The 12,958-nt window shown below is 34.3% G+C and overlaps 2 protein-coding genes across 2 annotated transcripts; both read left to right on the plus strand.

Moving 5' to 3' along the window:
- Positions 1–250: 250 nt before the first annotated feature.
- LOC128242442 (D(2) dopamine receptor A-like) lies at positions 251–3,437 on the plus strand. The gene is made up of 2 exons (XM_052959598.1): positions 251–271; positions 951–3,437. Exon 2 carries the CDS (start codon positions 1,605–1,607, stop codon positions 2,862–2,864), a length of 1,260 nt encoding a protein of 419 aa, XP_052815558.1. The 5' UTR covers positions 251–271; positions 951–1,604; the 3' UTR covers positions 2,865–3,437.
- Positions 3,438–10,805: 7,368 nt separating this feature from the next.
- Positions 10,806–12,899, plus strand: LOC128243823 (G-protein coupled receptor 84-like). Its single transcript, XM_052961789.1, has one exon. The coding sequence runs from the start codon at positions 11,142–11,144 to the stop codon at positions 12,399–12,401; it is 1,260 nt and encodes a 419-aa protein (XP_052817749.1). The 5' UTR covers positions 10,806–11,141; the 3' UTR covers positions 12,402–12,899.
- The last annotated feature ends 59 nt before the right edge of the window (positions 12,900–12,958 follow it).

Genomic DNA, 12,958 nt, shown 5'->3' on the forward strand with positions numbered 1-12,958 from the left:
TAAGGAAGAGTTAATTTATACATGCTTATAAACCTTATATTTGCGTAAGGAAAAATAATTCGAGTTTAAATACAACAGACACACACAAAAGATAATTATGAGTAACCTAAAAACGTCAAAAAATGAGAATCGGCTTACGCACGCGGCCTTCGATCCAGATCAGAAACAGACGATTGATCTTATTGGTATAGGTGAATAGTGTAATCGCCGTTTAACGAGGAGCTTATGTTTACATTACAATGTCACTTGTGATGGATCTGTTATTAGTAAGGTACGTACACAATAGTATTTCGATCAGTGTCTGTCTAGCCCAGATATTTGTGTGAGAGTTAAGGAAGCATGGTCTAGTTTTGCCAGGCTTATTTCTAATATCACATATAAGTATGCAACGATTAAGTATACACTTTTAATTTACTTCTTTAAAATCGGTTTAATTCAAATCATCGTTCGGCGTTTTAAGGTTACTTGTAATTCTCGTTGTTTCTTATGTATTTTAAACTAAGTATTTTTCATTACAAAAATGAGAGTATTATAACTTATTAAACAGGTTTGTTTGAAATGATTAGAGGACGAAATACAATGCTCGATAACGAGAATTTTCAAGTTATATTTTAAAGACATAGCAAACAAATAGTTTAGGAAAATTAGTAGGAAAAAATAGTTTAAAGTCATGCAACACTTACAACATATCAGTAATTGTATAGTATTATTATTGTTTAGCATTACTCGCTTACAATTATGACAGTTTTACCACAAAACACATACGTCACCTAGTCATAAACTAGGCGGTAATAGTAATTATCATACTTGAACGTATATCTAACACGTAAACATGCAAATAGTACCAATAAATGTGCGCTTATGACATCAGCCAACAATAAAACAGACGTTGTGAATGTGTAACTTCTGAGGAAGCTCGTCTCTGTGCTTTACTAACATTTTTCTTCCAGAATCGCTGCACGCTTCACTCTCAAGACGTTATAATCTGACGGAGTAGTAATAGGAAATCTCTCTGGCTGTGCCTCAGATAGTCTAGCAGGGCTTCTGTGAGCCGGTGGGATAGTATGGTCATTACTTGCGATACTTCTAAAGGGTTGTGCAGATGCCGGTCATTCAGTTTATGGAACGCTTATTTAGTTATTTGTAATGAGTGTATAATTGGACATCCAGTCGCTACAAATACAAATGCAATCGTACAATATTCAGTGTTCAGTTTAAGCACTTTAAATACTATGTTGGAGTATAACGGAAAAAAATCATTACATATGGTTGAAGGATATAGCACGGCAAGAAGTTTTTAAGCATGTACTTGATTGTTTGGTTCCTGTGCTACTAAACGTTATCTTACCAAAAGGCTGACTGGTGATTTGTTCAACTGAAAAAAATAACCGAGATACAAAAATTGTGTATCCGCTTGATACTGTTTAAGTTCAAAATCAATTCGCATTGAAACGTTCCACTTTTTTCCGGAATTTATGAAATTAGTTTTAAAGAAAATTATAATGGATGTCAAAGATGTATCGCCAAAGGAACTATACTGATCTTTAAAATAAGTGCGAAAGCAGTTCAGTCTTTGGACAAGGAATTCGACATAACTTATAGAGATGTACTCACCTCTTTCTCATGTGGATGAGGCTAGGAACTGGACGGAAGCCGACCTCAGTTTGGAGAAGGCTTCGACTCTCGTTGGCTCTATAGTGTACCTGTGCATTCTGATGGTAGTTGGGGTGGTAGGCAACATTTTCGTCCTGCATATATTTTACTTTAAGTTCAGTCCATCAACGCATAGGTGTTTCATAATAACTCTTGCCATCTATGACTTTTTCGCGTGTGCGGTCGGTGCCCCATGGGCAATCGCGGAGTCATTCTTCGCATTTAATTATCATGACGTCGCCACCTGTAAAATATTCAGATTCATACTGTACTATACATGTATAGCCTCGAGTTTGACGTTAGTTCTTATTGCAATTGAACGCAGCAGAAAGATATGTACGCCACTAAAGTCGCAGTTCAGTGTTCTAATGGCAAAAAGGGCGATATGTGTTGTGGTGTTAGTAATTTCCACCATCTCCGCCAGCCCAGCTTTAGTACTCTATGGAAATAAAACTATTCCGACTGGATATAAAAATGTAACTGGCACAAAGTGTTTTGTTACCGATCATTTTAGTGAAACATACTGGCCAAAAGTATTCAACATCTATCTGCTAGCTCTTGCATTTTTGTCAACGGCCATTATGGCAATATGTTATATTCGAATAGCAAGAGCTGTATCCAGAATGGGTATGGATAAGATAGCAAAGCGGATGAAGGCCTCCGAAAAGTCCAATGCAAAGTCTGTAAATTCGGTTGCACGAAGCGAGGACGACCTAAACGATTCCGACTCGACATATCAACAGGATGTGAACTTCTCCAGTACGGAACAAAATCACCAGACGTCACGAGGTGAAGTGAGTGTTACGTCACGTGACAACGTTAAAGTCTCGATTAGTGCCAGTGCGACGCCAAAAAGAAGTAAATTGCGAGACAGATCCTCAAAGTGGGCCGGTAAAGTTTTACGACGTTTGTCGTCGAAATCTGGACAGAAGACACTACGTGTTACTAAAATGTTAACGTTTGTAACTGTCGCTTTTGTTGTCAGCTATTTACCACACCTTGGTCTGCAGCTGTGGAGCATGTTTACCTCAAAGGAAAGAGAAAATACCTTACCAACAGACAACTTCTACCAAGTTTTGTTTTATTCGTTTCTAATAAACAATCTAGTAAACCCTTTCATCTATGCTGCCATGGATTTGAAATTCAAAAACGAGCTTAAAAAGATTTTGGCATGTGGTTTCAATATCGGTACAACGAAAAATACTGTTTGATATGAGATTTAAACTTTATCTATCAACGAGAAATTGCTTAGTTTCTTACCAATGTTTTCATTGTTTATGTAGTTACATTTTTGTTCAGAAATCCAATACATTTGTCTTCGAGCAAATTTCGAAATAAAGAAGTATAATATTATCTTATAAATAAAATACTTTCGTTTTTCAAGACTTACCGAGTTAATTCTATCTGTAAAATAAGAGAGGATAGGACCTTGTTTCATTATTTTAAATGGTGATAAATGGATGCTTACTATGAGAAAAGGAAGCCAAATAATTTAAAATAGTTCGTAAACAAGCGGCTACACGGGGTGATAAAAAGTGTCGTTTACATTCGTTATTTTGACAGTCACCTAATAATCATTTATTAAGGAATGAATTGCTGGATTGATGTCATTATTGGGGCATGTACGCAGTTGGGCTGACTCAACGCGTACTTAAAGCAGCCCAACTGCGTTCATATCCCCGATAATGACATTAACCACGCAATTCATTACTTATGTTTACACCAATAGTTCATTGTTTTCATTCAAGAATTGTTAAATAAATACTTCATTTTATTAAAGAAAATCCTACAGTTATTCTTTATCACACATTCTGTATATAGAACAGCCCGACCGTAACTGGAAAGAGTTAATCAAAATCAAATTACGTCACAATAACGCGGGAAAAAACAATCCCTTCAAACCATTGTTTAAGTAAAATTAAAAAAACGAATGACAAGAATACATTAAATATTAAAAGTGAACACTTTCTAGTATGTTGTTCTGCTGACACAATAGAAACAATAAAACAGATAAACATTTTCTTTAACTTACATGCATATTGATATGCGATGATTTGCGATCCAAACATATCAGAAGATGTTGGGTTCTTCGGAAAATATTTACAATTAACGAAAGTCAGTTGATTTTACATTGTAAGTTGATATGACGATGGCTCCAATTTTCGTTAACATAATTAAAAAGATACCTTTCGGTGATAACGAGTTCTTATTAAAATATCCATATACAGATATTACAACTGGTAATAAATCTGCCGAACTTTTTATATAAATTTCACTAGTGTTTATCACACAGAAGAGAATAATTGTTGGAAAAAAATCCAGATTTTATGATTGTTTGAATATTGAAAATTCCACAAGCAGTTTATTATTAGAATATTCGTATCGCCTAAGTAGCACCACATTATATTACATTATCATCTGAGTACCATGACTAAATGTCTTTCTATAAATTGTATTTAAAAATTATTTAGTAAAAAAGAAATGTTTCTGGTCCATAATATGACAAAAATCTTAGAACTGATATGCAAGCTTAAAATCTAAAAGAATAACAATTAATAAATATGAAATCTTCCAATTCTGCGCACTACATACCAACAATAAGATATGATTTCACTTCTTTTTTAAAAGAATTCTTATTTTTCGATTCTTTTAACTTTATTAACCTTTAATACCAAGTTTATACATGGTGTGTACATGTGCACTACAAGCTTGTCATGATTTGCTATCTGCATGTCATTTATCCTGAATATACTGCAATTTACTAATGACGTTTACTGGTATAAGACGTTTCTTATACAAGTAAATCTTCTCAGAGAACGATCGATAATCGTAGTCAACATGAACGAGTTCTCGTGTGTTACTTCAGTAATTAAACAATGATCATCCACCACATTATTAAATAGTCAAACAATGTCGTAAAGAACACGGGCGGAAACCTGTTACAGTATCTGCTTCAGGAAATCGACACATAACTCTGAATAAGTTTTCAAGTGATAGTAATGTTTGACAGTCATTGGACTTTAATAGCTAATATTGTCTATACTGCACGAGTACTTGAACTGACTGATGACGTTACATTTATTTTTGCTTGATGAAAACCGGATTTTAAGTTTGCTACCAAAACGACCCACATTGAGTGTGTTGAGCGGATGAAACTTGAAGTAATTACTATAATCAGTGAAAATAAACCACTATCTGCTTCATGACGTGAATAGATGTTCTAAAATATATAGGAAATGACGGCTCAACATATGCATTGTATTACAAAACGATGAAAGAATCGATCATGTAATCTATTACGGCAATTAGGGTTCAAGTACATTGCCTTCGTGTACTGATATTCGGAGCTCCATGGTTGGTATTCAATATTGGTCTTAATTGAATCTAAGAACGACGTTGCTGAACTTACGCTCGATATAAATAACGGACCTATACAGTAAATGAAGGATTGATGTATGACAATGCGATTTACTAAAGTTGCATATTTAATAACAACCCGGGAGTCGCAGTAAAATATACACCTTTGTGCTTAGTCGTCTTTTAGACAATGCTCACCTTATAGGAACACATGTTAAAAGAGCGTACATTACCGTGTGTTTACTCCCTGCACTGAAGGTGCTTTGGTGCATTTTTATTCAGGCTAAAGTCAGGATTGTTGTAAATGCAAATGAAATTACTTGTGGAATGTTATATCCTTTCCCGATGATGTGTCGATGTTTTAGTTTTCATATGTAAATAAAAAACATCGGCAATCAATCAGTGTGTATGTGAGTTTGGTTTGTGATCTACTAGCCATAAAAGTTGATCCAAGTGGACTTTATCCGAGTACTCCTCCCACAACACATAACTACATTATGTTGTAATGACTTGTTTTACATTTGTTGTGAAACAGATACGTTTAATTAATGGATTGAATGCATTTTTGAATAATAAGAGAATATTGCGCTGAAAAAAATACAAGTCGTATGTAAATATATAACGAATACTCAACCAAACTATTTCCAATATGTCTGTATTATTTACTTAACTGTTAAACACAAAAAACTCTGAAATGTTTACTATTAACAATAATCTAAGAAATCCAATAAATCATGTCGATTAAGCATTCACGGATTTAAATTATCTCAGACAGATTCTTTCTCGCAAATTTGATGAGAAGTTTATTATATTGATTATCTGAGTTATTGGAAATCGTAGACAATAAAATATGCAACACCAACGAAACTTTTTTTAAAACTTCCGAAAACACTAATTTTATTGTTTCCCCTAATAGAACCGTTATTTTATCAATGTTGTATGGATGAACTTGAAGAAATACAGGAATATTTAAAAATAGCAAACATTATCGAGGCGGTAAATGTTTGCTTGTGTAGGTTAAGCTCGGGGAAAAGTCGCAGTAAGGACACTGAGTAAAACTGTGAAACAAAAAAGGATAATTTTGAATTCATGGACGTTTTGCCTTGTGACTTCATCTACGAGGTACGGGTTTTGCTCATAGGCTACTAAAAAACTTTATTTATTAAGTCTGCGAGAAAAACATAACAGTCGTCTGAAACTAACGTTTACATGGCCGTGGATTTAAAACGTACAACATTAAACTATTCAGTACATAATTCGTATAAATGCAAAATGTCCGGTCAGCAAAACCTTTTCTGAAGGAACAGTTCCTTCCACAAATTGTGCTGCTGAAGTCCTTCATATTTAAGACATAAACGAGCCGAAACTCAGTCGCTTTCACTTGCTGAAAACTTCTTAGAACATTTCAAGACAAGTTCAGTAGGGTTACAACGCTTATTGTAAGATCCATTTCAGAATAATACCAGAGAGGAAATGTTTATCTGTAATCATAAATCAGGCACGGCGTATTGTTTATAATACAAACGTTCTATCTCTTGTATATACTTTCTGTATTGCCTGCTCTGTTCGTAAATAGGATTTTCGTAGTGTAAGTTGTTGGACAAAGATACACTTAACTTCCTCACCCGAATGATCACTAGTTGGTGATCACATTGTTTTTAATTGCAATGTAGAGTCTTCACTTAAGCTTAAGATGTAGTAACGATGGACAGTCTATCTGTATATCAAAAAGAGTTTCACTGTTATGTTGTTTGTACGATTATCCTCTTTACGTTTTGGGGAAGTGTTCACTTTATTTAATAGATTCCAAAGAAATTTAAATAAAGATTTGAAATGAACCAGGATGTGCAAATCTCTCTCCCTCTTTAGTAACTCGTTGATGATACGATAATCTAGGTATTCATATCAAACGAGACAGAGAGTATTCAAATTTTCTCTGATATTCTGCTGTTATGGTGCCATTAAAACAGTTTTTTTCTGAGAGCATGCGTCACAATGGGAATCTCGACTTACCTCAACATAAGTGGACTGTTACGACGATTTGATAGAATTCATTTGATAATATATTTGGAAAACCACTCTCCTTGTAGGTAGGCATTTATGAACAATGGGAACGTGCAGTAATTTGAGATAGACGTGATATTGTAAATTTTTTTAAAGTTAAGCAAGCTTACACGAAGGAACAATAATGTTTCAGACAGGAGTCACTTGTGTTTACAAGGTTTCATTGCTTTTCTACCAGTTTGCTAACAATCTGGTCATATATAGTAGACATTAAGATGTAGGAGAAAATGTTTAATTAATGAATCATCACCAAAAAAAAAGCATTTGAAGAACCAAAAAACTTATATTTCCCAAAATCACTTATGTCTGTTTAACAGTTAATCTTCAATTTGGGGTAAGTAATCCGATGCCTAATACTTTTCTTCTGAAATAATTGTGCCAATCAACAATAGTTTTGTTAAAAAGAAAGCGATGAAACGTTGAAATAAAAATAATTTATAAGCATTGAGATAAGTTGGCTTTATACCGTAGTTCATCATATATTGTATCTTAAAGAATTTAACATATTTTAAGTCATTGTTCGGCAATATATATTGACCGTCAACCATTTTACATACGTCTATCATTTAGTTGGTAAGCTGTTTTTATGGGATATTTCGCAAGCTGTGAATTGGTTTGGCAAACCAGTTGTTTAATTAAGCCTCCAACAGAACGGCATTCCCTGTCGACTTTACAAGACTCGAGTTCCGGCCCGCTCATGTTTGTCTTGTCTATAGCAACGATATGAAGTTCACAACAAGGCTATGTCTTGACGATTCATTCTTACATATCAATGGTGCTATATCAGTTGCTTTACACGAACATCTGTTTTCACCGAAAAATTATTGAAACTCCATTGTGTATCTGTGCAGAAGTCGAGGACAGACACCACTTTTTCTTCACCTGTTCCTAATTGATAGCGCAGAGAAGTATATTCCTTAACAACCACAGTGCTCGCTTAGACGTCACACACCAACTCTGCTTGCTTTTCGATGAAAAAGCCCCATCAAAAGACAACACGTCCACATTCAAACACGTATATGTATATCAAAAACAACATAAATTATTTTGACTTAAATCATAATTTTCTTTGCAGAAAGCTTTGCTTTCACCAAAGTCGATTATTGAAAACAGAAGAAAGAATCGTTTTAGAACATTTTCTTTTGTTATTTCTTTATTTTGTAGAATTCATTCTTTTGCTCTTTATCATACTTAATTTCACTATATCGTTATTTATCTGTTCCAATTCCCATGAAAACGTATTATGAACTGACATGAAAACTTGTATAACCAATACAAAATAAGACAACAATTGAATTGAATTGACTGTTTCTGAAAAGCTAAATACCACTGGCTTACCTTATTTACATAGATGTTAAGTGCATACTAACAATCTCAGAAACTTTACTTATGAATGATTTACAATCAAACCGATTATATGATAAAATAAAATGCGGGTTAATTTCCATGGAATAAACCTTCCCGAATCCGATGACCCTGGTTCTATTTTAAACCGATTCCCGGCCGCAGCGAAAACGTTAACACAGATATATACAAATGTACATGTATTAATTTTGATTAATTACGCGATATTTTAAAACTGTTTACATATGATTTTAATTGCGTAATTACGAAAAAACGCAGTGTATCCGCACTATAATGACCGCACAACATAATATGAATACTCATTAAAGCGCTACTATTAGCAAGCAACTCACTCAAAACTCATCCGTAGCTAAAAGGACAGATTGGTTATATATTATAAGTCGTTGACCACAGCAGTTCTAACAGACCTAGCGGCCTACACCCTAAAAAACACAAGTTCTTGAACACTTTTTGACGTGTTTTTTCTCAATTTTCTACAATATGATATAGGTAACATAAGGAATTACGGAACAACGCCAGAAATGTAAGGTTGAATATCTAGTTGCGAAAGAACGTCCGCTGAAAAAGCATTAAATGTACGTGTGTGGATGTACCGAAGCTTTATAAACGGTTTTGTTCACTTGTATCAACGCACATTCATTATTTTACATAATAATGTATAAAAATTGTTACGATTTATGTCAAACTATTTGTATAGTAAACATGCCCAAATTCAAAATATAGATACTCTTATTGTAACACAATGTTTTTAGGGATTCATAATATATTTTAAAACTTTGCATTTCACACTGATTACCATTTTAGTCCAAAATTAAGGATGCATAGCTTATCCTTCAATCAAAAACATTGTTTTATGTTATTTGGTAAAATAATTATTTTCCATTACATACTATTATTTAACAACCACCGGCACTAAAAGTTAACGATAATATACATTGTACTATACAGTGTGTTGTGGTTGTCGTAGTTGTTCCTACACCAGATCATACTTGCATCAACACTATAAGTTGATAACCACCATGGAACGGTCATTGAAACTCGAGGTCACTGGAACATGAGTCTACTGTTGCTTTAAAATGTGAAAAACGTCAGGGACAGGTCAAGCATCCAGAAACGTACTATGAACAACCATATATGCCTTGCTTATATAATTGATTTAGGAATAGGAAAGGTAATATACAGCATGATGAGTGGAAAGAAAACTGCTCCGGTCAGACAGCTTAGTACAAGGTTTAGATGAAGTAGGAGCAATTAAACGAGGAGCTTATGTTTACATTACAATGACACTTATGTTGGATCTGTTATTAATCTGGTACTATACAATAGTCTTCTGGCCTGTCTATTGCACCGTCTTCTGTTAATTAAGCATCTACTGGTATGCGTGTCAATGATAAAGAATCTTGATTCTAGTAGTGAAATATTTTTCTGCTCTTCTTTGCTCTTAAGGTAAGAAAATAATTATTTTATTTTATTGGTATATAATAACGTATCTCTCTATTGATGGAGAAACAGCGATATGTTTTGATCGATTTATTATTGCAAAATTTACTATACTGAGTTCATTGAACTATTGCAATCTTAAACTTAAAGCGTAACATAAAAATGAATAATAAATCTAGCCATGGCAAAATAACAAGTATTTGCATTATCTTTATTGTTATTTAAGATTTACTGGTAATTAATTAACAGTTGTATCAAAAACACATTTGTCACGCACACTCAAAAATTTAACGTTGATAACAAGTATTATATCGGGAAGGTTAATAATTTATTGATCTTAGGTGAAACTAATATTAATATCATCTATGTTAGTGTATACAACGTACAAATGGCTCCAATAAATGTCGATGACTATGCTATCAGCAAGCCATAAAACTGAAATGGTAAATGTGTATTTTTCAAAGCAGCCTTTCACTTCTTAAACATTTTGTTTTCTTCCAGAGCAACTGGACGCTTTATCTGCCAAGACGTTTCAAGCTGGGGCGTATTTATGGGACTTCTCTCTGGCACTGCCTCAGATAGTTTGGCAGGTCTTCTCTGATATAGTGGCACCGCGACATCATAATTGGCGATACTACTCAAGCAGTATGCAGATGAAAGACATTCAGTTGATGAATATTTTATTCAGTTAATTGAGTCGGACTTGGTGCATTATTGAACACATCGTCATTAGCAATACAAATTCAGCGGTTTGAATATTGTTCTTATATGGATTTCATGCAACAGTCTTAATTTCGTATTTTAAATATTTAGGTATTAGTATGATACTCACTTAAAAACCGTGGAAGGATATAAGATGACTATCGCAGTAAGTAGGAAGTGAGTGTATAAATTAAGCAATAAAACTATTTCCTGTATAACTAAGAGTCAATATGGGAGAGAGACGCTGTTAGATATGTCATCAAGCTGAAATGACAATAGTTGAGTATCTGCTTAATTAACTGTGTTTGAATTCAATGAATAGTGTTATTGAAACATTCGTGACAAGGATTGTATTTTCCTGCATTTTATGCAATAATTTTTGTCAAACATGATTGTTTATAAACTGAAGGAGATAACATGACAGACCATGATTGATGGGTGATAACGCATATTAAATCTGTCAAATTGGATATAGCCTTTCCATGGAAATAAAGTGATGCTTTAAACAAGTGCAAAAGCAGGTCTGTCAATGGACGAATAGTTCACATTACCAGACAGAGATGTATTCACCTCTTTCTCATGTGGATGGGGCTAGAAACTGGACAACAGGTGACCTCAGTTTGGAGAAGGCTTCGACTCTCGTGGGCTCTATGGTGTACCTGTGCATTCTGATGGTAGTTGGAATGGTAGGCAACATCTTCGTATTGCTGATATTTTACTTTAGATTCAGTCCATCAACGCATAGATGTTTCATAATAACTCTTGCCATCTATGACTTTTTCGCTTGTGCGGTCGGTGCACCATGGGCAATCGCGGAGTCATTCTTCGCATTTAATTATCATGACGTCGCCACCTGTAAAATATTCAGATTTATACTGTACTATACATGTATAGCCTCGAGTTTGACGTTAGTTCTTATTGCAATTGAACGAAGTAGAAAGATATGTACGCCACTAAAGTCACAGTTCAGTATCCCTATGGCAAAGAAGGCGATATATGTTGTGGTGCTAGTAATTTCCACCATCTCCGCCAGCCCAGCATTAGTGCTTTATGGGAACAAAACTATTCCGACAGGATATAAAAATGTCACTGGCACAAAGTGCTTTGTTACCGATCATTTTAGTGAAACATTCTGGCCAAAAGTGTTCAACATCTATCTGCTAGCTCTTGCATTTTTGTCAACGGCCATTATGGCAATATGTTATATTCGAATAGCAAGAGCTGTATCCAGAATGGGTATGGATAAGATAGCAAAGCGGATGAAGGCCTCCGAAAAGTCCAATGCAAAGTCAGTTGATTCGGTTGCACGAAGCGAGGACGACGTAAACGATTCCGACTCAACATATCAGCAAGATGTCAACTCCTCCAGCACGGAGCAAAGTCACCGGATGTCACGTGGTGAATTGAGTGGTACGTCACGTGACAGTGCTAAAGTTGCAATGAGTACTGGTACAAAACAAAGTAGAAGTAAATTGCGGAACAGATCCTCGAAGTGGGCCAGTAAAGTTTTGCGGCGTCTGTCGTCGACATCTGGTCGGAAGACATTACGTGTTACTAAAATGTTAACATTTGTTACTGTCGCATTCGTTGTCAGCTATTTACCTCACCTTAGCCTGCAGCTATGGAGCATGTTTACTTCAAAGGAGAAAGAAAATACCTTACCAACAGACAATTTCTACCAAGTTTTGTTTCATTCATTTCTATTAAACAATTTAGTTAATCCTTTTATCTATGCTGCCATGGATTTGAAATTCAAAAACGAGCTTAAAAAGCTTTTGACTTGTGGCTTCAACATCGCTGCTAGGAGTAATAATGTTTGATTCAAATTCCTATTTCAAATATTTTACTAAAAAACTACAAGTTCTTGCTTTGATTGTATTGTAAGTATTTTATTCTATCTTTATCTTATTAATTTTATTTTCAGATGTCCAATGAATGTTTCTAGAAACTATTATTGCATTGATGAGGGGAAGCTTATCTTTATAAATAAATTATACTTGCTTTCCCAGGCTTACAGACAGAGTTAATTATATGTGTAAAACAACAGAAAAGAGAACCATGTTGTAATTTCAGACGGTGGTAAATGGAGGCCAAGTATTAGGAAAGGAATTAAAAAGAAAATAAATAATCTAAATTTCGTCAACAGATGGCCACACGTGTTGGTCAAAAGTTTGTTAAAGTTTTTATATTTTGACAGCCACCTAAAAACATGACGATGGCTTTCATTTAAGTAAACAGTATGGTATTAATTTATATAAACGAGTACTTATCAATACCTTCACATAAAGATATTACAAATAATTTCAAAAATGTGGAACTAAGCAAAGGAAGCAGTTTAACATATATGTCAGCTACTTATATTATTAATCATAATAAT

This window comes from Mya arenaria, chromosome 8 (assembly GCF_026914265.1).
Source record: "Mya arenaria isolate MELC-2E11 chromosome 8, ASM2691426v1".
NCBI lineage: Eukaryota > Metazoa > Mollusca > Bivalvia > Myida > Myidae > Mya > Mya arenaria.

Coding starts and splice junctions, on each gene's coding strand:
- LOC128243823 (XM_052961789.1), top strand. CDS start 11,142: ATGTATTCACCTCTTTCTCATGTGGATGGGGCTAGAAACTGGACAACA.
- LOC128242442 (XM_052959598.1), top strand. CDS start 1,605: ATGTACTCACCTCTTTCTCATGTGGATGAGGCTAGGAACTGGACGGAA.